The sequence below is a fragment of the Diabrotica undecimpunctata genome, chromosome 9, assembly GCF_040954645.1.
Source record: "Diabrotica undecimpunctata isolate CICGRU chromosome 9, icDiaUnde3, whole genome shotgun sequence".
NCBI lineage: Eukaryota > Metazoa > Arthropoda > Insecta > Coleoptera > Chrysomelidae > Diabrotica > Diabrotica undecimpunctata.
Genome location: NC_092811.1, coordinates 125,684,528 through 125,709,683, shown reverse-complemented (window position 1 = coordinate 125,709,683; position 25,156 = coordinate 125,684,528). Strand labels below are relative to the sequence as shown.

Sequence of the window (25,156 nt, the reverse complement as noted above, 5' to 3'; positions counted from 1 at the left end):
AAAAAATGTTTTTTGAATGGTGTAATAGTTTTTGAGTTTATTTTTTAGATTTAGTTTATATAATAATTTAATTTAGTATCAAATAATACGTATTTATATTTTATTATTAATATTTGATCTGAATTTTACAAGTTTGTCATAAGTAAACAACGTATGCTTAGGAGCAAACATATTAATTTGTTGAATTTGTTTAAAATATAAACAATAAATAAATAATAAAATTACTTTAAAAATACAGAAAACATAGTATGGAGGGATGGTAAGGGAAAAAGATATGGCCAAGAAAAGGTCTCAGAAATGAGCAACACTCCCAAATATACAAATAAAATGGATAAAAATACTAAGGTGATAAGCAGAGAGTCACAGATTAAGCAATACCCATGTTGATTATTAGCAGTTTTAATTTGAGTACTTATAAAGTACTGAAATAAAGTCTTCATTGAAAATTACAATTCGCCGAAATGTTTAAATATTGTTGGAGTGTTCCATTAAATTGAAACCGATAAGCCGAAGCAATTGGCACAAAAGCATTACTAAATATTCACGGTCGGCAAATAAAGTGCTTAGCATCATATCAGTATAATACTTTAATCTCAGATTGTGTTTAAGATACCTATAAGTATTACCAATAAAAAAATGATAACCTTTACTTACTAAGTTAAATATTGTTTTTTATTGCTATCGTAATATAACAGTATTTATTTATTATAATTACCCTTTTTTACTCCACTTCAGTTGACCGATAACTCTTCCACAAATATCTTTAAGTAACCTTTTATATTCTTTCTGTGGTTTTCTGAGTTTGGCTCGTCTTTGAATTATTTTAGTTTTGAGAAATTTGTTTTGACGACGTTTCGGCAAGGTTGCACTTGTCATTGTCAAGTCAATTTTTATAGGGATGAAAGGTAAGAAAAAAACAAATGATACGCTTTTATTACGCATTTAAATTTTATTATATTTCACATCTTTTATTGCTATTGGCCCATTATTAAGTTGACACGATACTATCAAATTTAAATTTAAAATTTATAAAATGGGATAAGAATTGTCTTCATTAATTTGACATATGTTATGTCCTCTTGCTAGTCTTATATATCCATTTTCTCCCCAGCTTTCTCCATAAGAATTTTTGATCAGAATATACTCATCGGTGTAACCTACAGCGAGTACGGCATGATTAAGATATAATCCACAATTCCTGTCATCAAAAATGCCTCCTGCATATAATGCCCACTTAGTTGAATCGACAGTTGAAGAGATGGGTCCTACAGTAGCTAAAAGTGAAATAAATTTAAATTTAATAACAATTTAGAAAGATATTTTTTTAAACTTATGGAAACATAATTAGAAATATGGAACTGGAAGTACAAACAATCAAGGAAAAGCATTTGTTTGCCAATAGTTGATATTTGAAAAATGAATAGTAACTAGAGAAAGCTACAAAGAAAGAAAAATTATTCTTAAAAGTGTATAACCACATGGACGTATAAATAAATATTTATTGTTTATATTTTATTCTATAATCAGCAAGATATATATTATTGTTTTCTGAGAATTAAAAAATGTGTTCTGATTATATTTTTTATTTACTTGTTTGTTACGAATAATGATTTAAATATATACGAATATACTTACCAATGGCAGAAATCAAATCTTCTTCGGTTGGAGTACATTGTTTGTATCCTGAGAGAGAACCAATCGATTTTTTGATATCTTTATGACAACCCTGAGTAAGACCTGTATATGGATAATCTGCTTCGGAACATATACCTTCTGATTTAACGTATTCGAAAGCCCATTCTTGAAATCCACCCTGACAGCCGAGATTTTGTGTAGAGCAGTCGACAAGATTTTGTGGACTCAACGGAATTTTTTCGTTTTTATGAATTGCTACTTGTCCCTCTAGGGCTCCAACCTAGAAAGTTGTGATTTATTTCGATTTTTATAAGCCAATTTTCATCGAGAGTAAAGCGGCTCGAGAAAAGATCTAATTTAAACACAATTGATATTAAGAAACTCACTAACCCAGAAACCGAAATAAAAGTACGAGAACTACTAGGAAAGAAAATAAACGACATTAACGAGAACACGTCGGACATAATAGAGAGATGGGAAAAATCGAGGGAAGCAATCCAAACAACATGCACGACTCTATTAAAGCGTGACAGGCAGAAGAAGAAAGAATGGATGTGTGATAAGATAATGGATATGATGGATAAAAGACGTAAATTCAAGAATAAAGATGCAGAAAAATACCAGCAGATCCACAAAATCATACGAACGAAAATTCGAAAAGAAAAAGAAAAATGGTTTTCCAACGAATGCAAGGAAATAGAACAATAGGAACGGAAATACGATAGTTACAATATGCACAAAAAAATAAAATCAATAACAAACAAGAGGAAATTCAATAAGTTATCCAACTCTCAAGGTAATGTCACCCAAGGTAATCTTATCTCGGAGCCATCAACGATCTTAGAAACATAGTAATCATACATAGAAAAATTATTTGCATCTGACAGGACTGATGATCACAGAAACAGGTCCTTCTATCCTTAAATCGGAAATAGAAGATGCCATTGCAGCACTAAAAAACAATAAGTCAACAGGTCCGCACAATGTACCCTGCGGAATATTAAAGATCCTATGTAAATGAGACAAACAGTTCCTTGATAATCTAGTTGTACTTTTTAACAACATATATAATAGCGGTAAAATCCCGGAGAACTGGCTACAGTTAACATTTATTAAAATCCCGAAGAAACCAAATGGCCAGATCTTTGATGACTACCGGCTTATATACTTGATCAATCATGTCACTAAAGCGTTCACTATGATCATTCATAGAAGAATATATGATAAATGTAAGTCAAATATCGATAGATCGCAGTTTGGTTTTCGGAAAGCACTTGGAACTAGAGAAGCAGTTTTCGCACTCCAGGTGCTTATACAGCGGTGTAGAGCCGTTAATAAGGACATATATTTGTGCTTTGTGGATTTTAGAAAAGGATTTGATAATATTAATCATGAAAAATTGATGAATATTCTGCGAAAGACAGGTATTGACGACAAGGACATTCGAATTGTGGCAAACCTATACTGGGGTTAAACAGCAAGAACAAAAATTGGCAACGAACTAACTGGAAGGGTGCAGATCAAAAAAAGTGTCCGACAGGGGTGTATCTTATCCCCACTCCTATTCAATATTTGTTCCGAGGAAATATTTAACAAATGTATGGAAAACGCCAATGAGGGCACAAAAATAAACAGTGAGTTAACGAAGAATATAAGAGATGCCGACGACACGATGATCCTTGCTAGTACCATAGACGAATTGACAACAGGTAATGGAAAGAGTTTATTCAGTTAGTGAGAAATACGGCCTGAGCCTTAACTTCAAAAAGACAAACTGGATGCTGATAAGCTAAAAGCAATAACCTGCTCGACAATTACGGATAAGTAACATACTAATTGACCATGTAGAATCTTATATGTACCTTGGAATCAACGTAAATGTAAAATGTGAACAAACCACAGAAATTAAGGCGAGAATAGAACGAGCCAGAGCAGCATTTAACAATATGAAAAAGCTCCTCGTAAGCAAGGATTTGTCTCTTCCCCTAACATTACGTCTAGTTAAATGCTACATTTTTCCGATCTTACTATATGGTATGGAGGCCTGGACGCTGACAGAGACGTTCTCGAGAAAACTAGAAGCATTCGAAATGTAGGTGTATCGTCGCATTCTTCGTATATCCTGGACCGAACATATCACCAATATAGAGGTACTCCAAAGAATCGGAAAGGAGAAAGAAATCGTGAGCACAATCAAACAAAGAAAGCTTGAATATCTAGGCCACATATTGAGACACGATAAGTACCGTCAACTGCAATTGATTGTCCAGGGGAAAATAAACAGTAAGCAAGGACCAGGCAAGATAAGACACTCGTGGCTTAAAAATCTGCGGAAGTGGTTCGGGCTCATATCGGTCGAACTATTCACAAGCGCCGCAAACAAGATCAAGATTGCCATATTGATAGCCAACGTTCGCAACGGACAGGGCACTTGAAGAAGAAGAAGAAGAATTTTCATCGGCATCGTTTAGTTCTTGGAAACTGAAAGGTATATTAATGGAATGATTATTATTGTTTTTTGAGTAGCACCAATTTTGTTCTAAGGATTGGTAGGATTATTTGATTTGTTGAGAAAGTGTTGGGAAAGCATATCACTGATTTGTTGGTAATCTGTAATGACGTTGTCGTGAATGATGAGAGCTGAAATTTTGTAAGATGTATAATATCCTCTGAGAGGGGGGAAGGGAATTTGGTTTACCGTTTTTTATTATGCGTTTTGTTTTTGCTTTAAGCCTTTTGAAATCTATTAAACATTTCTATTCTCAAAATACTTACGACACTAAACGCCCAACACGATCCACATTTACCCTGATCTCTTACAGGTAATACTGCCCCTTCGTTTCTCCAATCAACAGAAGATGGCAAATTAACATTTGGATCGGCAATATACACTCCTAAACTCTCGTTTAATTTGGGCCTGGATGCAGCTTGACGTGTTAATAGTGCCTGAAACTCTTCTTTGGTCCAATCGGCGAATGGAGTGACACCCTTAAACCATCCTACCTCTCCTTTGGTGTATTTTGCATTGTGCTCTTCAATTTCGCGAAGATTTTCTTGGAAAATTTGAAATCTTAGTTTATCTTTTGGGAGTTTGTATTCCTTCGAATGTTTCTCCTTGAAAAGAAAAACAAAAATTACAGAAGTATAGTTGATACTACAATAATAATTAAGCAAGCTGGTAGATAATTGACGTTTAATATAAATAAATGTCATAGCAGAGGAACAAAAACCTGCAGTTTACAATTCTTACTAGTTACTAGTTCTACAGTTCCCACCAGCCAGAAAGTACCATGCTGGATTCTCATATACATATCAGATTCTTCTACTTTTTTTTTATTTTAATGTCTTGTTGTTTTTTTAACAGTTTATTAAACATATTTATAATATTCAAGAAATGCTTACCTTAAAAGAGACCCATTGCTCATAATCGTTTAAATCCGCGGTGATTACCGGAATAAGACTCGCAATAACAACTATCACTTTCATTATCTTTTCTGAAATTAAAACGTTTAGTCAATATTAAAAACTCATAAGGTTCTTTCTGCATATTCTTAGCCTTTTATCATCTAGTTTCTGAACAACTTGAGGTTTACTGACGATACAGTTCTTATTGCAGACCGGGTAGATCAAGCCTGTCAACGTCTCCAAAACATTCAGAGCTTCTGTACGCTAGTTGGCCTTAAAATTAACTTTTCTAAAACACAATATATGACCATTTTTGTACTGGCCAAAAACATTTCTTCTAATGGCACGCAAATTTAACAATTTTATACCTGTAAGTATCTGGATCACAAGATTAAGAAGAGACAATCAAAAAACAGCAATATATGATGGAAGAGGATCAAGAAATTTTAGAATGGAGACGTAAACACGATGCCTATCGTAATTGAGGACGTCCTCCAATAAGGTGGTCAGACGATATCAAGAGCATCCAGCACAACTGGATTCAGGGTGCTCAAGATCGTATGCAATGGAATTATTTACAGAAGGCCTATGTTCAGCAGTGGACTTAAAACCGCTAATAATAATATTCATCTATTTTTATTTGATCGTTGCAAGTGGAGGTAAATTGTTATGTTTAAGAATACTCATCTAAGCTCATCTAAGGATAACATTTATACGTTCTTGGTATTTTATCCTTGAGGGCCAAATTATTGACTAAAACTCTTCTCATTGAAAATAAAATTAAGAAAAGTCTTTCCTAGAATATTTACCGGAATGAAACTGTTAAGATTAGCATGCACTGAGTTGGAACGGCACGGTCGGATGGTGTCGAAATGTTTCAAAAGACATTAGCATTGATTTCCTTTGTGATGCACGAACTTGGACGTCACTGTCACATAGGACAATCCGCACTCTTCGCCCTTGTCGAAAAATCCGAAAGAATGTTCTGCCATTCCTACTGTTTAATTTGTTTCATCCAGAATACTTTCCTAATCGCAGGGCGGTTTCTACCGATCGTCCGCCTTACTTACCAAATCAGTGCGTGTAGCCGTCTAAAAATGTGATGAGTGTACGTACCGTCCATATTGTAGGACAGCACATCAAGCATACTAGCCTAGGAACATCAATTCGGCGTCGTGAACAAGAATAACAAACTTCAAGATGTTCTTTACAGTGTGTACTCACTAAATATCTATATCTTAATACTTATAAAGTTTAATTTACACAAGAACTGAAGTTTATTGACCATGCGCAGCAAAAGGAATTCATTGAATAGATTTTTGAACATCAACAAGTGAATGCTGATTTTTCGGGCAAAATCATCCTAAGCAATAGCATATTTTTACTTTGATAGCTTTGTGAATCATCAAAATTGCAGCATTTGTGGTCATGAGAATCCACATTAAATAACAGTAGAAATTCTTGAACTTATGGAAGAACAAAGAAATCTTAAAGCAAAAGACCTGAATAAATATAAAAAATTCAGAGAAACATAAAAAAAAGTAGAGAGGGAAAAGGGAGATGGCTCTTCGACAGGCAAGGAAATACAAGATGTGGATAAAAAGTATAATAGCTTTAATTTATACAAACAAATTAAAGAAATGACAGGTTTTAGGAATAGCATAAGAACCAATATCCTTAAAAATAATAAACGAGATATTGTTACTGATGTGAAGCAGAGATTGTGTTATTGAAATAATATTATCTATCAAACGATGAAAACTTGAGTACTTGGGACATATGATAAGTGAGCAAAAATACTTAATATGAAAACTTATTATACAAGTCAAAATTTAATGAAAGCGAAATGATTATTATCCTGGGTTAAACACTTGACGGATGGTTTGGATGCAGTGGTGCAAATCAATTGAGAGCGGCAATCATCAGGATCCGCATAGTCATGATGATTTTTAACCTTCGATAGAAGATGGAAATTAAAGAAGAAGAAAAAGTCTTACCTTATTCTTGACCACAAAATTCTATCATCTAGAAGATTTTTATAAGAGTTTAAGCAAATTTTAAGTATTATATACAATTTTTTGAAGAGCCTGCCAGATTAGATTGCATTTTGTTGATTGAAGACAAAATAAAATTATTATTTTATTATATTTATTATTATATTTATTTATATATATAACGTTTATTATTTACATACGCTATATAAAGAAATTTGATAAATACTAATTTACTTTAAGTACAACAAAAAGATTAGAATTATAAAAGACTGGTATCACAACATTGTAATTGGACATATTAAATTAAAAATGTACTTAACTTTTTATCACATGTACATAGGTTTTTAAAAAATTATAAAATTATCACTACACGTATAATTCCCTTTAAATATGTCATTTAGTTACTTGAGTGTTGTTCTTATTCAAATGATTTTGGACTCCCTTCAAGCTGAAGTTGAAAACAACCAAGTCGAAGCAGACTCATAAAATATTTTAGGAAACCAGCATTTAAGAAGCATAAGACAGTCCAGAAAATATATAGAAAGCATTCAGAAATATCATAGAAGCCTGTTATAGAAAGGACCAGAATAGAAAAACAGATCATCAAGAAAAAGCACTGAATGACATACAGAGACAACAACTCCTCGAAGAGCGAAAATAAAATCTCTCATACATTATAACAACATTAAGAAAATCGAATTGTTGAGGTTGAACAGAGAAATAAGCAGAATGTAAGGAGGATGAAATAAGCAGATAAATAAAGGATTTGAAGAACTAAACAAGCATGAAAACCGTTGTGAATCCCACGAGCTTTATAACAAAGTCTGATATAAAGCTATAGAATTAAAACCAACACATAAACAATCATGCATTAGAATTAATAAACGACAAGGAAGGGATTGCAGAAGTATGGAGAAAATCCTGCCGAAGACTGTATACAGTTATTTCCAGGATACAAATCACAACTGTGGGACTAAAAACCCCAAATTATTTTAGTCATGACAACTTTAGCATGGTTCTTATTAACCTTTGGGTAGTGGCGTCACTGTGTGAGAGACCGGGCAGACTGTTTTTTTGATGTTGGTATTAAACAGGTTATTGTAAGGAATCGAACGTTTTAGTACCTTCATGTAACGTTGTGACTGACGGTTAGTTGTCGTGTGACCATTACAGTGTAATAGTGTGCTATAGTAAACGAGCTTTCGGGTGTCTCAGACCGGCGCCACTAATATCGATAGAAAAATATTCCGAGGTAAGCTCTTAGATATTTGTACATTTCTCTAATTCTAATTAAAATATTGTTAGATTTTAGCAATGGGGGATTAGCAACACTAGGAAACACTAATGTTTGTATTTTGAGAACGATTTCCGAAGTGGAAATTGAAACGTCAATAAACGTACTTTAACCTTTAATTGTGGCTTATTTCCATTTAAATAGTAATTACTTTAAAATTCCACAAGAAAATAGCTTCAAATTATTAAATTAATATTGTTATCCGTAAAATAGTTTCGAAACACAATACGGATTTATTATCAGATATCGCTATTTCATCCGTTTCGAAGCCATTTTAGTGTTGCTTCTTAAAGACAGGAAAGATTTATTTTTCACGTTGAGAACGCCTATGAATATCTGTTCTGATGAGCCTTATTAAGGCGAAATACATATAAACAGGTACATAGACGCTTTGTACGTGAAATAAAATCTTGACTGTCTTTTTTATTTCACATTATTTTTATTTTTCTGACCTTTTGCAAGCTTTGTCCATAAAATTGTACCGTTCGCGTCATAAAAAACTGGTACAACTCTTATAACCGAAAATCGTGTTTTTCAAGTTGTGTAAGTTGAGCTTTTCACGTGTGTCATTCTAATTTCGAAGGCAACGTTGCTAGTTCAACGAAAATATTATATCAAACCAGCTAAAATCAGGGCTGTGCGAAAGGTCGCAGGTTTTAGTATATTAAAAACTAAAACAATATCGAGCATTCTCGATCAGTCAGTCACATTTATATTTAAATATTTATTTAAACATACATCTTAAAAAATTCTATTAATTTTGAAATTTTCCATTATCTCAGTACCCATACATTGATTCGTGTTTTATTATAATTTATGAAAATATTTCAATTTAAAAATAATGATAGATAATAAATTTAGACATGACTTTAAATTATTATGTTTAATTTCAAATCGAGATGTGTGATTGGTTTCTCGTAAAGTGTAGCACAAAACTGTATTGAGTTGTGGAATACTACAGTAAATAAAATCCACTGGAAAAATTTAAAGTTAATAAAAAATGAATAGTTTTTGCAGTGAACAAGTGTGGAATTTAAATATATGTATTACAATTTGAAAAGTTAATATTTTGTCATAGCTCCATTATTATTAATCACTTCTTGTAATCTTGTGGGAACTGAGTTTATTAAATTTAGTGACAAATTTTCATCTTCGGCCAAGCTTTCCTAGATTTTTTCAATGATGGTCTATAAATGATCCCTGTTTTGGAGAACTACATTTAATTTTTGTATTTTGTTGATCATAAGTCCCCAAACGTTCTCTATTGGATCAATATCTGGACTTTTAGAGGGCCATGGAAGAGCTTCAATGCTTTTTTGTCCATAAGGTAATCCCGTACATGGTGGGCTGTGTGGATGAAACAGTTGTCATGCTGGAAAATTAGATTATTGTTGAGGAAAATTTTCCTAACCGATGGCAACATTACATTATCTAATATATTTAAATAGGTTTCAGTATTGAACCGTCCTTCAGTTCTCCAACACATTCCTAAACTTTCTCTATACATCCAAGTCCAAACATTTACAGAGAACCGTCCGGACTTATCACTTGATAAAATATAGTTTTCATTAAACCTATTTCGAGGCGGTCTATAAACCCTAATATGGCCATCATAATGAGACTGGAATACTTTTTCATCAGTAAAAATTACACAGTCCCAAAAATTAAATAAATTATTTAAAACGTAATTTAAAGCAAATAGGAGTTTACTTTGTTTATGTTTCTCGCTAAATTTGTATTTTCGGGCTGCTGCACAATTTTTTAAATCTGTTCTTCTAATTCTCCTTAATGCTGTAGTTATAGCAGCATTAAAGTTTGTATTAACTTTTGCTTGCCTTGCCGTATGGAAGTCATACGCTGTTAAATAATTAGTTAATGTTTCATCTTGTTGGGCTGTAGTAATAACTGGTCCCCCACTCCCTCTCCTTCTATCCAAAGTCTGCTCTTTTTCACATTTTTTTTAATGTTGTGGATTGTGGTTTTGCTTCTATTTAACTCTTTAGCCAGTTGTCGAATAGACCAACCATCTTCTATTTTTGAAATTATTCTCGTTTTATCAAACTGACTTAACTGGCGTGGCATCTTTAAAAATTCACTTTGACAAACTTGTCAAATCTGACTGATGGCAAGCAATATTTTTAATGTTTAATTTTTATGTTTAATCGTTCGGATATGTTCGAGAAGTTTTCACGCGCTGATAACATCTGTATAGATGCTAAACCAACATTTTTCAGTTTTAAGAGGATTTTTTAAGACAGACGATGATATCTTACGCCACTTAATTTTATTCTCATTATCATTTATACACCGTAAATCATTTAATTTTAAAAAACATATACATCTCAATGGGTAGGTAAATGTTTTTTGTTTACATTTTATACATAATAATGTAAAAAAGTAATAGTCTATTTATAAATAAAAACGGATTAAAATTAGGGTGTAGATTCAACCTCCATAAGGAACATTACAGTGAGATATTGGATTGTAATGTAATAGTGTCACGTTTTGAAAAGCATTTTTCGCCCCTGATGTTTTATAGTTTATAATCTACGTAGGATAAAGTATAATGTTAGTTTTTCACATTTATCGTTTATGTAATAAATACTAAATTAATTTAGGTAGTTTGCCTGTTACTAAACTTATTGACATAACATACAGTCAACAGTTTGTGTTCTGTAAGTAATTGAAGTATAAAATTACAGTAGATGCATTCCAATGCTTGTAGCTCATCAATATCAATCTAGGAAATCCACCGCCATACTTTATTTCCCTCTTTAGTCACGATACGTTTCGTGGGTGTTTTAGCATTTGTGAAGATAAGTTCTTATACGACATATCCAATACATCTGCCAGTATCGCCGCAGCTTCATTCAGGGACTTTTTATTCACTATATTCACAGCTTACCATCATATCTAAAGGTATGTCCCAACTAATGATATCACTGGTTCAAAGTTTTAACATTTACACTACACAAATTTTCTATTATTACTCCAAAAAATGCTACGAAAATCAAAACCTTTTAAATTTAAATACTTCTTCTTTTTTTTTCTTTGTCAACCATTTTCCATCCACTCCTATATCATCCATCTAATCCACTGTTTGCCTGCCACTGTTCTTATGTCATCTACGCATCTTTTTTGAGGTCTTCCCATGCTTCTTGTTGTCGTCCTTGGTCTCCATTCTAGAATTCTCCGTGTCCACCTGTTGTCATTATATCGGGATACGTGACCTGCCCAGAGCCATTTTAATGCTAAATTTAAATACACAAAGCCGAATTAAAACCAGATATTAAAGGAGGAAAGTAAAGTAAATAAATGAAATGCCTTTGTTATACATTAAAGTTTTTATTAAATTTCACATATTTGCATTGTTATTGGTCCATAAATAGGTTGACACGATAATATCAAATTTAAATTTAGTTTACAAAATAGGATAAGAATTGTCTTTATTAATTTGGCATACGTTATGTCCTCTTGCTACTTTTATATATCCATCCTCTCCCCAGTCTGTTCCCCAAGAATTTTTAAGCAGAATGTACTCTTCCGCGTAACCTACAGCAACTAAAGCATGATTGAGTCTGGTTCCACAATCTCTGTTATCATAAATACCTCCTGCATATAATGACCACATGTTTGAAATAGCTGAGACAGAGATTGGTCCCACCGTAGCTAAAAACAAAAAAAAAAAAATGAACAGAGACGCATTTTGCAATTTGCAATAATATATACCTACATAATGATAAAGACGATATGTTAATTATCTTTTGTTTATTATCTATAATTTACTTTTATTAAAGATTGTCTTTTATAAACTTTAGTGCTAGAGTTCGGTTAAAAATTTAGTTTTTTAATAGAGCTTTGCCACCAAAAAGTTAAAGAAATGCTGATTTAGATATATGTACACTTACCAATAGCAGAAATTAAATCTTCTTCATTTGGATTTAGATGTTTGTATCCCGAGAGAGAAGTAATCGATTTTTTAACATTTTTTTGACACATCTGATCGTCATCTTCAATATATGGATAGTCCGCTTCAGAGCTAATACCATCTGTTTGAACATATTGAAAAGCTCTCACTTGATCACCACCTCCACAACCGTCATTGTCAGAGCAGTCGATGAGATTTTGTGGACTCAAAGGAATTTTTTGTTGTTTGTGAATCGCTGCTTGTCCCTCTAGAGCTCCAACCTAAAAACTAACATGTTTTAATATACCAACATAATGTCACGTATCACATAATATGCCACGTTTTGTGTCAAATGTCACATAAAATGTCAGATCCTAAGTCAAACATCACGTCATTGTAACGTACGACGTCAAACGTCACATAAATGTCACATAGTATGTCATATGTCACGTGTAACATAATGTCACACAAAATGTCACATAATAGGTCTTATAATATCACGTATCACATAATATGTCACGTTTTTGTGTCAAATGTCACACAAAATGTCAAATCCTAAGTCAAACGTCACAAAATTGTAACGTACGAGTTCAAACTTTACATAAATGTCACATGTCACATAATGTCACGTGTCACGTATTATGTCATATACTGTCACATAAAATGTCACATAATATATCACATAATGTTATGTGTCACATAATATGTTACGTTTTGTGTCAAATGTCACATAAAATGTTACATCCTAGGTAAAACAACACGTAATTTTAACTTACCACGTCAAACGTCACGACAATTGAAATGACAGATAACGGTTGCTTATAAGAAGGAGCGAATAGATCGTTTGTGGCCTCGGTGGACGGGACTTTGTTTCCATTGGTCGGTAGCTTCGTTCTGATGTTAGCCACGGAAAAGAAGAAAAATTGAGAGTTGACAGACGAAGAAGAATTGACAGTTGACAAATGGTTTCGGTCTTAACTAAGCTTTATGCTCGGCCGGTAATGCAGATTTAACGCTTTCCGACAGTGACATCAGAAAGGACTTTGAGACGGTCTTTCCCACTTCCAAAGAAACCTAATGTATGATCAGCGAAAGACTTAATTAGTCTTATGAGTCACTAGTCACTATCTCAAACTACTTTTTAAGATAATTTTTCACAGTATTAAACATTAATAAAAAAAAACAATGGAAAACAAACAATTCGGATTCATAGAAAGGTTGGGAACCAGAAAAGCTTTGTTCTCAATGTTGACATTACTCCAAAAATTATGGAAAATACAGAAAACAATTTGTTTATGGATTTCGATAAGTCGGTTGAGGGGGTACAACGCGGTATGCTCTTTGAATATGTAGAGATGATGGGAATATAAATATAAAATGGATATTATACATATATATTCCCCTTTAGATGGAAATAATATGAAAAGCTTATTTCATACAAAATATATAGTGTAAACAAAAAACCTTTATTCTGCTAGAAAAAATTTTCGTTCAATGAAAAATAAATACGTAAGATGAACTGCCTCAAGGCTGGAATTAAGAAAACGAATAAGTTTATATAAGTTATTTTAAAATAAAATACTTACCGTACTAAACGCCCAACACGATCCACAAAAACCTTGTTCCCTTACAGGTAATACTGCCCCTTCGTTCCTCCAATCAACAGATGAGGGCAAATTAACATTTGGATCGGCGATATACACTCCCAAACTCTCGTTTAATTTGGGCCTGGAGGCAGCTTGACGTGTCAATAGTCCCTGGAACTCTTCTTTGGTCCAATCGGCGAATGGAGTAACACCCTTGAACCATCCTACCTCTCCTTTGGTGTATCTTGCGTTGTGCTCTTCGATTTCGCGAAGATTGTCTTGGAAAATTTGGAATCTTAGTTTATCTTCTGTGATTTTATATTGTTTGGAATGTCGGGCCTTAAAGTTAAAGCAAATATAGTTATTTTATATTTTATACTATTGATTAAAAATTTGATAATTAGACGTTGTGTAATAAAAAAAAAATTAAAAGATGGTAAAATGGGCGGTACTGTAGACTAACGCGAAGCTTCATACGAAGCCCCTGCTAACGTATCAACAAAAATTCGCTGTGTATTTCATCTGCATGGTTGCTTAGCATACTTTGTTTACTTCTGACTAAAGAAATCGAACAAATAGAAGTTGTACCTACTTCTTAAATTTTTTAACTCTCTGCCTCTATTTGCATTGAAGATAAAAGTTTTATTTGTTTATTTAATAATTTGTTCTTTTACTTGTCTTCGTTTGTTTTTTTTTACAGTAATTAACTATATTAATTTTTCTACTTTGTTAATTTCTTGTTAAAACTTCTTCTTGTAACTTCCTGTTAAATAGAATATAAGTAAGTAAAATAATCCATCTCATAAAATACGATAAGCTTAACAACGATGCAGGATTTTCTGACTGCGATGACCGGGAAATGTGTTGGAAACAATATCCAACACCTATGCAAAATTATTGGGACGCTTTGTAGGTTCGGGTGTGTTCGGTCGAAAGTGACAGTGTTTCTCCCTGCCACCACCAAAAAGTGACAAGTGACATTTCTGCGCCAGTGCATTCATTACGCATAACGCCATTTTTTTAGTTGTAGTTTTATAAAAAGTAAAAACATACATTAGCTCTGGCTTGTTGCCATCTAATTATTATTATTATTGAACTAGTAAATATTGTATTAGCTCTGGCTTATAGCCATCTAATTATCATAAGTGAATGGTGAATAGTCTAAATTAAATAAAGGTGTAACTACAGTAAGTTTCGTGAGTCTTATTTCAATTAATTAAGTATACAGTCCGCTAACCATCGAGGCTTTATTGTGCGTCTCGTACATAAATTATGGTCCATCGACACAGATGTGGAATCCAGAATTTTGGGAGCCCGAAACTGAAGGTAAATTCTCATATTTCCTGAAACATTAAAAAAGGAGCCCGCCAAATTTAGCGTCCAAGCTGAAGTTTGCTGCCAGGCTGCCAGCTCTAATGTCAATAAATAGAACACGGAACGAAACCGTAAGTAAGACTGTTCTCTTCCCTTTATGACAATCATCGAGCCAAGGAACGCCGAGACACCAACTTGGATTTCTGTGCTCTGTGTTCGCGTTGGCATTCACCGTTTTATTACGTCAAAAATTAACAATTTATTGGACATAACCCTATTAAGTAACAAATATTTACTTTGATTTCTGTTTTTAAAAATATAAGTATAGGTATTTGGTCCTATTTTTGTATGTATTGTCTTGTGTGTTATGTTTAATTAATATTTTAAAGGTAATTTTTTACTTTAACGACCGTTTTTCTTTTTTTATCAGTGTTTCAGAATCTCATAGATACATTTTTATATTAAAAATACTTTGTCACTTAACTTAACAAAGCCTTTAAATATGTCTAAAAAGGATTTGTAAAAACTGATAACAAGGAAAAGGCAAGCGGTAAGCACTATAAGTCGGGTAAAAAGATTTATTAGTGAACATAAAGATGATCCAGAAAGTTCAAAAAAGGATGATCTATTTTCTATTAGAAAAGACATGTTATGTAAATCATTTAAAACTATAACTGATTTAAATACAGAAATTGCTCATTTAGATGAAAATTTTGATGATGATATTGATGACATAGAAGCTGAATATGTAGATCTATTGGCAACCATCCAAGGAGTTACATCCATGAAAAAACAATAAAATCACAGTGCCTTTAGTTCATAATATGCCACAGCATCATGCAACCAGTACCACTAAATTACCTTCAATTGAAATTCCCACATTTGATGGGAAAGATTTAACTAAATATAAATCATTTATAGATATATTTACAGCAGTTATAGACAAAAATATAAATTTAAAAAGCGTAGATAAAATTATTTTATCTAAAAAATTATTTAACACATGAAGCCCTCAGCTTAATAAATAATCTGCCATTAGTGAATGATTCATACAATGAAGCTTTACAATTTTTAAATAACAGATACAATAATGAAACTATGATTATTAATTCACATATTTACCAAGTTCTTGATATACCTGCCATGCAAAAAGGAACTGCTAGTTCATTACGAGAATTTATAAGTAAGGTCAAACAACAAATTGGTGCCTTAAAAAATCTTAATCAACCAGTAGATAGCTGGGATATGCTTTTAGTCTGTATACTGTCTAGAAAAATAGATCAGTTTACGAATAGGTCATATCAAATTGATAGAGATAGTTCAAGTTTACCATCATTAAATGGATTTCTAAAATATCTCGAAAATAGGGCAATGGCTCTTGAAGCCACTAATAGTACATCTGAAACAAAGTTGAAGGAAAATAAACAACTTACACACTTAGTAACCAAATCACAAAGTAATGTTAAATGTCAATACTGTTCCATCAATGGACATAAACTTTATAGTTGCAAAAAATTTAAAGTCCTTTCAGTCAATGAAAGAATTTCCTTTGTTGATAGAAACAAACTATGTAAACTATGTTTAAACAGCCATACTGATAAATGTAGGTTAAATTTAAAATGCCAAACCTGTCACAAAGGACACAATTCATTACTGCACTTAGAAAAAGTGGCAGTAAGTTCTAATATTGCTCAATCTAATCAAGATGCAAGCACTTCATCGCAATACGATGCTGTAGTAAATTTTAATTCGATTTATAAAAATCGAGCAAATACAATCTTACCTACTGTAAAGGTAAAGGTTAGAACAGCATCAGGTCACAACTTGATTGTCAGAGGTTTGGTCGATACAGGCTCACAGGTTTCTTTGGTAACAAATAGTTTAGTAAAAAGGTTAAACCTAAAGACATACAATAATTATTTAGATATTGTAGGGATTTCACAAAATAGCACAAGAATCCAAAAGGCAGTTGATTTGAATATAGAATCATGTATATATGACTTCAGTACAAATATAAAATGTTCTGTAGTGGATATAATAACAGGGAATCTACCCAGGTTTAGTTTTAATACATCTAAAATACCAGAATTTGTTCAATTGTCTGATGACACTTTTAATCAAAGCGGTGAAATCAGTCTACTACTAGGAGCTGATGTTGTGTTTAAAATATTGCTCGCAGAAAAAATAAACTGCCAAGAACTAATACTTCAAAATACTCTTTTAGGTTATATTGTTAGTGGATCTGTATCAACCAACCAGTTCTCAAATTTAAATATTGTATGCATGCATACAACTTATAGTGATTTAGACACTGCCATCTCTCAATTTTGGGAAATGGAAAAGGTTCCTGAAGTATTCTTAGAATTTACAAGTGATCAGGAAGCTTGTGAGGCTAGTTTTCAAAATTCAATAAAAATAATCGAAAATAAATATCAAGTTAATCTGCCTCTAAAACAAGAAAATATTAATTTAGGTAACTCTTTTGCTGTAGCTCTTAAGAGATTTGAAAACTTAGAGAAAATGTTTGTTCTAAACCCAACTCTATACTTTGATTATAAAAAATTCATAGATGAATATATTCAACTTGGTCATGCTAAAATTGTTCATTATGATCCAAAAATTTTAAATAACGGCGAGGTTTATTTTATGGCTCACCATCCAGTAATAAGAGAGGATAAGAAGACTACAAAATTAAGAATAGTTTTTGACGGTAGTATGAAATCTAAGAGCAAAAAGTGCTTAAATGATTTTCTATATAATGGTGCTGTTGTACAAAATGAACTATTTGATATATTAATCCTATTTAGAATTTATAAATATATTATATCTACTGATATTAAACAAATGTTTAGAATGATACTTATTCACCCTGAAGACAGAAGATATTTAAATATATTATGGAGAGAACCACATAGTGAGCTAAAGTGTATCCAGTTGCAAACAGTAACATATGGGTTACGAAGCTCATCGTTTCTAGCTACTAGATGTTTAGTCAAACTAGCCAATACAGAAGGACAAAATTTTCCTTTGGCAGCTAAAGCATTAATAAATAATACCTATGTAGATGACATCCTAGCAGGAAGTGATACTATAGAAGAAGCAAAGAAACTCAAAAATGAACTAATTTCTCTTTTGCAACTAAGGTCATTTTCCTTGCACAAGTGGTGTTCAAACGATCCAAGAATAATAAGTGATATCCCCAAAGAAAATCAACATTTTGATGAAATTGACATAAATAAAATCAACTTTGTTGTAAAAACATTAGGTTTATCATATGATACCATTACTGATAATTTTAAATTGTCATCGCCAAAAATTAATATCAATGACTGTCTAACAAAAAGACAGGTATTAAGCTTTATATCAAAATTTTATGATCCTTTAGGATTAGCAGGTCCAGTGTTAGTCAAAGCAAAAGTTATAATGCAGACAATTTGGCTTCGTAAAATTAAATGGGATGAGGTACTGCCTAATGATTTGCAGGAAATTTGGAAAAATTTTATTACTGGTCTAATAAATATGCCAGTTTCAAAAATTCCAAGAAATTTAGCCTTTACTGATGCTGAAAGTATTGAACTTGTAGTTTACTGTGATTCATCAATGCAAGCATATGGAGCAGCACTTTATGCTCGAACTATTTGTCATGACACAGTTAATGTTAATTTAATTTGCTCAAAGTCTAGAATCGTTCCAATAAATAAAAAGTTAACTATACCTAAACTAGAGCTAAATGGTGCCTTGTTGTTAACTAATTTAACTTTTAAAATTTATAATTTGTTAAAAGCAAATATTAAAAAGATTTTTCTTTATTGTGACTCAAATATAGTATTGGCTTGGTTAAAAACCGAACCTGTCAAATTAACTCCTTATGTAGCTAATCGTGTTTTAAAAATTCAAAACATGTCCAGAAACTTTAAATGGCTTTATATTAATAGCAAAGAAAACCCAGCAGACTGCCTTTCTAGAGGCTTGGAGCCTAATGATATTGAGTTGCATCCCTTATGGTTTACTGGTCCAAAAATGCTGTTGGACAAAAATTTTGCTCATAATGAGCTACCTGTTCAATTTCCTTATCCAATGCCTGAACAAAAAGTTAGTGTACATGTTATACAAACAAAGGAAAATACATTCTTTAAAAAATACTCCAATATAACTAAACTGCAAAGAATTACAGCATACATTCTACGATTTAAAAATAATTCTCTAAGTAAATTGAAAGGCACAGAAAAATTTTCTGGTAATTTAAATTTGCTAGAGTTAGATAATTCTTTAAAGGTAATTATAAAGTGTCAACAATATTATCATTTTTCTCAGGAAATTAAAGATCTTATATCAAATATAGTTTTAAAATCACCATTAAGTACGCTGTCTCCTTTTGTTGATGGTGATGGGCTTTTAAGAGTAGGTGGTAGATTACATAATTCTAACATCTTATATACTCAAAAGCATCCAATAATTTTGCCAAAGGCTAGTCATGATACAGATCTCATAATAAGGGATGAACATTTGAAATTACTTCATGCTGGTCCCAGGCAAGTGCTAAGTTCATTAAATTTAAATTATTGGTTAATAAATGGAAACCGAGAAGTAAAAAAAATTACTAAAAAGTGTGTAATATGCTTCAAATTTAAAGCAAAATGTTCTGAACGTTTAATGGGATCTCTACCAGAAACAAGAGTTTGTGCTGCTAGAGTATTTCAAAATGTGGGAATAGACTTTTGTTGCCCTTTTCTCGTCAAGCAATCGAGAATAAGAAAATCAATAAGCACAAAAGCCTATATAGCTCTTTTTGTGTGCTTTTCTGTAAAAGCTATCCACATGGAACTATTATCAGACCTTACTACTGAAACTTTTTTAGCAGCATTTAAGCGCTTCATTTCTCGCCGTGGGAAGCCTTTGAACGTATATTGTGATAATGGATCCACGTTCAAGGGTGCTAACAATCAAATTAATAACTTTTATAATCAATCAGTAAAAATAGAAAATGTCGGTTTAAATGAAAAAATTAAACTACCTAATTTAAAGGAAGATATGTTAGTCTTACTAAAAGAAGACAATATTCCATCATTTAAATGGGCACTTGCACGTATCACCAAGGTTATCCCTGGAAAGGATAAAATGGTTAGGGTTGTTGAAGTTAAAACCAAAAATGGGACCTATGTAAGATCAGTCACAAAGGTGGCAGTATTGCCATTCTATGAATAATTGTAAATAATGTAAATAAAATTAATTTAGTGTAAGAAGTAGTATAACTAGTATTTTAGATAGTAGCTATATTTGTAAGATTTCACATGAAATGCTCTGGCCCCCAGCATGTTGGAAACAATATCCAACACCTATGCAAAATTATTGGGACGCTTTGTAGGTTCGGGTGTGTTCGGTCGGAAGTGACAGTGTTTCTCCCTGCCACCACCAAAAAGTGACAAGTGACATTTCTGCGCCAGTGCATTCATTACGCATAACGCCATTTTTTTAGTTGTAGTTTTATAAAAAGTAAAAACATACATTAGCTCTGGCTTGTTGCCATCTAATTATTATTATTATTGAACTAGTAAATATTGTATTAGCTCTGGCTTATAGCCATCTAATTATCATAAGTGAATGGTAAATAGTCTAAATTAAATAAAGGTGTAACTACAGTAAGTTTCGTGAGTCTTATTTCAATTAATTAAGTATACAGTCCGCTAACCATCGAGGCTTTACTGTGCGTCTCGTACAAAATGCTTTGCTTTTCTCAATGCAAATGGCGGACTTAGCTCCAATTTTATATACCTTTTAGATAGGAGTTGTTTACCTATTGGTTTCATATCTCTGCTTCCGACAGCCGCGTCAAAGTCAGACAAAATATTAAATTAATAATAAAATATAAATAAATATCAATATAGTAAATTATAATTATTAAGTCCATGTCAGACGGTCAAATATTTGATCAAACTAGTTTGACCAAACCAAAAAATTGACAGCATATCTCAGCAGCATAAGAAAGAACCCCGTATCTCCAAAATTTGAAAAATTGGGATATTTGCACCATATGAATAATTATGATTTATATAACATATTCACATAGAGAAAAACCCGTATTTTACATTTCTAAATATTTTATGGAAGAAAATAGTTTCCCCGTAAACGCCAAAAATGAATATTATGCTTTGTATAAACCTGGCATTTAACGCTTCGTAGTAAAAACCTGGTATATGCTCAGCAGATACGGGTTTTTAACGTAGGATAAAACGATATGCGAGGCTTTTTCTAGGGAATAGAGCAACACCGCTAAGAGTTTCCACCAGCAAGTGGTTTTATGAGCAAGTGGTTTTATATTATTTCTTTTGCAAGCCGGAAAGAAAGTTTATGAGTATCATGATTTCGTCGAGGCCGTTAAAACGTGTAATTTGAATCGTGTGGTGGTAAAAGAAAGGCGGTTTCCGATTTTCTTATCTGGAAAGACTTATCATCACAGTCAAAATCAAAGAAAACAGAGTCACGTATTTACCCATTAAATTATTAAAGTAATTATGAAGAGAGAGAGCAAGATTTTACACATAAGATTGACGTTAGCGAGGAGTTGATAGAGATGGACTTTTTGCAGTTCAGAGTGTTAAAATCTGAGATAAAGGATCCCACACCTGTGACGAAACCTTCTGGAATTGCTAAAAAGAGAAAAGAACAAATATTAAAAAACTTAGGTCAAATTATACCGGCGAACCACCATCAATTTTGGGAAGAATTGTCAACTTCGGATTAATAATAATTTTCATTTTGTATTTTTAAATAAACGTTTTTCGTAAATACTTATGTTTTATTCAACAAATGTTCATAAAAAATATTATTAGAATATTTAAATGTCTTGAATTTCGAGTCAGTTATTATAGTTACATAGTTAATAATTACATAGTTAAAACCAAGCTTAAGACAAATTTGGATAATACGTGGTTTTAGCTAAGTAAACTTGACATAATTCTTTGTTTTGTTAGCCCGTATATCGCATAACTAATGTCCATATGATAATTTTGCAATTTTTTTTTTAAAGTTAACTACAATGCTACACACTCTACCCTAAATGATTTTGTTATTATTGTACCAAAAGCAGAAGGGATTAATCAAAAATCTTAAATCGCGTTTTTCTCAAAACTCGCTATAGTGGAGATATGGGGTTCTTTCTTAATAGGGCAGATATGACGTCGCATCCTGAGCTTGATGAAGTTCTCTAAAAATAGAGGATCTTCCATTTTCAAGATCAGTTTGATCAAACTTTAATTTTGATTGGTCGAAAAAATCTAAAGACAAATGGCAAACAAGTTTCTACATAATTCATTTATATCGAGCAAGAAGCTGTTTATATAATGTGGAGCATCCACATTATTATAAAAAACTCTTTTAACTTTTTAATTTCCATCGATATCCTTATTATTTTTTGGTCTGTTTGACAATCCTTCTGTATGATGTTACACCAATTTATATTTTGGAAGAATACGCTTACCTTGAAAGACATCCATTGCTGATAATCAGTCACTTCGGCGGTGATTATCACAATAAGACAAGTAATGGCGAATATCACTTTCATTGTCTTTTCTGAAATAAACATATTGAATCCTTATTAACATTATTTTACCCGGCAACTGTGATGTGGGGTGAAAATCACCCACGTCGTTCATTAGTGCTTGTTAAAATAGTGACAACATCGCCAGATTCTTCTGGCGCCACGAGTACCTTCCGGTAATTTTCGGATTTAAAAAGACATTTCTTTGGTGTCCTTGGTTTGGCACTAATTAAACCATACATAATTGAAAAACAAAGTAGCAATCAAAGAATACCATCAGACATAAGGGAGAAATTAAAAAGAAATGACAGCGGAGAGGACACTCAAGGACCTCCTAACAAGAAACAACTAATAACATTTAGATGTGGAGTGTGTCCCCGTGAAAAGGACAGAAAGTGTCAGAACAAATTTGTGAAATGTGACATTTTTTTGTGTTGAACATGTGCATATTTTTGTTCTAAATTTGCAACAAATTGTTCATTATGCTATTTAAAAAAGTTCTTGGTTACTTTTTATAAATTTTGTATTTTTTTTTATTCTGTATCTCTAATAAAAATTTTGGATAGTAAACTAAATTTTAGTATCTTTTTTTAATCATTAAATTTTTTAACGGAAATTTTTAAAATGATATAAATTTTATAAAGGATATATAATTATGATTTAAAATCTCAAAGATGCATGTAAAAATAAAATATTTTCTCAATTTTATGAATAAAAAAAAATGGGGTGATAATTACCCCAACACACAGCTACTGTCAGAAAATTTTACTACACAGTCGTCGGGTTAAACTAATTAAAGTAAAACGTACTAAATTCTAAATAAAAATAGAGATTTAAAGTTCATGAGTATAATACATTTAGTTTCAATCAAAATTTAAAAAAAAATAATTAAAAAACACACTTACCTCAACAGTTACAGAAAGAGCTACAAAAATATAAGTGTAATCTTAATTTTAAACGATTGTCTAAAAATTTTAAAGTGGCTATTAGATTATATCTAATTTTATTAAATAAACGATTACAAGGAATTATTTAGATTAAGATAAACGACAATCGATTATTTTTCCTATCCTACCAATGTTTATACCGGTTTGTACCGGTCATATAATGAGAGGACCTAAATATCGCTTACCCCGGTTAATCATTCAGGGCAAAATCGAAGGAAAACGTTGGGTCGGAAGAAAACAACTGCCCTGGCTGCGTAACATTAGACAATGGACAGGTCGAACGGTCGAGGAACTGTTTCATCTAGCTGCCGACCGAGAATCATTTCATCAGCTTGTCAATATGACGATAGCCAATGCTTGAATACAAGCACGGCACACAAAGAAGAAGAAGACCAAGGTTTTATTCTAGATCTTCTTGCTCCCATTGACTCGCCAATATTCTTTTTTTTATGCTATTTTTGGTGGTCCGTGTTTTCTTCTAATTGAAGATAGATAGATTAGGGGTTCTTCTTGCCATATTTCTTGATTTATTGTTTTCACATGACCGTATCGTACGAGTTGCCAGATTATTATTTCGTTGGTGATCTTTGTTAAACCTTCTTCTTATGGTAATAGTAAACCTCCAGTGCTAGAGATTCCATCATTACATCAAGATCTTTTCTATTCTGCACCGTTCTTAGTTGTTGAATATTCAGTGCTTAAGCACTGATGTTGTTAAGACAATGACATTGCTCTTCTGCCTTCGCCTCTACCGTTTCCCATCTTTCCTATTAAGTAAATTATTTGTATTTCAGATGATACGGCCTACTTACGAGTTCCTCTTCTTCTTAATCATTGTTATTAACTATAGCTCTGTTTGTGTTATTTCGCACTACTTAAGTCGTTTTGTGTTATGATCACAATATTCTGAATAATCTACGATATAACTACATAATTTAAAAGGCTATCAGGAGTTTACTGCCGTGCTCAAATAAAACACGGTATGCCATCCAAAATATTCAACTTAAAACCGAGAATTCGGCTATTAAAGTGTTTTCCCAGGACTCTATATGTTTGGATACATTTTTAACGCAAAACATGTTATAAAAATTTAAAGCAAAATATAAGAGATCATCCGTTCTTAAACGCAATAAAAATACGACTAAACGAATGAGATTTTTGCAACGCGATGTCTTGATAAAAATACGGTAAGTGAGCTGTGCTAAATTAAATAATCCAGCAAAGAAATAATGAAATGAGTCATAAGCGTGATATCGTACCTTATCGTATAATTTAGCTGTGCTTATGAGTTTTACCAAGAAGCGTAGCAGCAGCGAAGAATTTGTTTTTCATTTAGCGTATGGCATACTAAGAACATTAAAAGCAATATTTTTATAAAAAAACGTTAAACGGCGTATTACAAATGAACATCTAATACATCCATGTAATCTAAAACATTTTCGGTCTAATTCAGGAATTCCATCTTCTTAGTTTTTTTTGCTGTTGTTCTGTCAATATATTACCCCCCTTATCTCTTTACTTCTTTTGTTTGAATTCC

General features: G+C 32.2%; 2 protein-coding genes across 2 annotated transcripts; both read right to left on the bottom strand.

Annotated features, from left to right (window-relative positions):
* Positions 1-916: 916 nt before the first annotated feature.
* On the bottom strand, positions 917-7,146 carry LOC140449985 (cathepsin L-like proteinase). Its single transcript, XM_072543402.1, has 5 exons — positions 7,038-7,146; positions 5,038-5,129; positions 4,411-4,749; positions 1,636-1,915; positions 917-1,274 (listed from the first exon to the last, which is right to left on the bottom strand). Exons 2-5 carry the CDS (start codon positions 5,119-5,121, stop codon positions 1,027-1,029), a joined length of 951 nt encoding a protein of 316 aa, XP_072399503.1. The 5' UTR covers positions 5,122-5,129; positions 7,038-7,146; the 3' UTR covers positions 917-1,026.
* Positions 7,147-11,653: 4,507 nt separating this feature from the next.
* On the bottom strand, positions 11,654-23,669 carry LOC140449984 (cathepsin L-like proteinase). The gene is made up of 5 exons (XM_072543401.1): positions 23,578-23,669; positions 22,613-22,704; positions 13,822-14,160; positions 12,237-12,516; positions 11,654-11,997 (listed from the first exon to the last, which is right to left on the bottom strand). The coding sequence occupies exons 2-5, from the start codon at positions 22,694-22,696 to the stop codon at positions 11,750-11,752; spliced, it is 951 nt and encodes a 316-aa protein (XP_072399502.1). The 5' UTR covers positions 22,697-22,704; positions 23,578-23,669; the 3' UTR covers positions 11,654-11,749.
* Between the last annotated feature and the right edge of the window lie 1,487 nt (positions 23,670-25,156).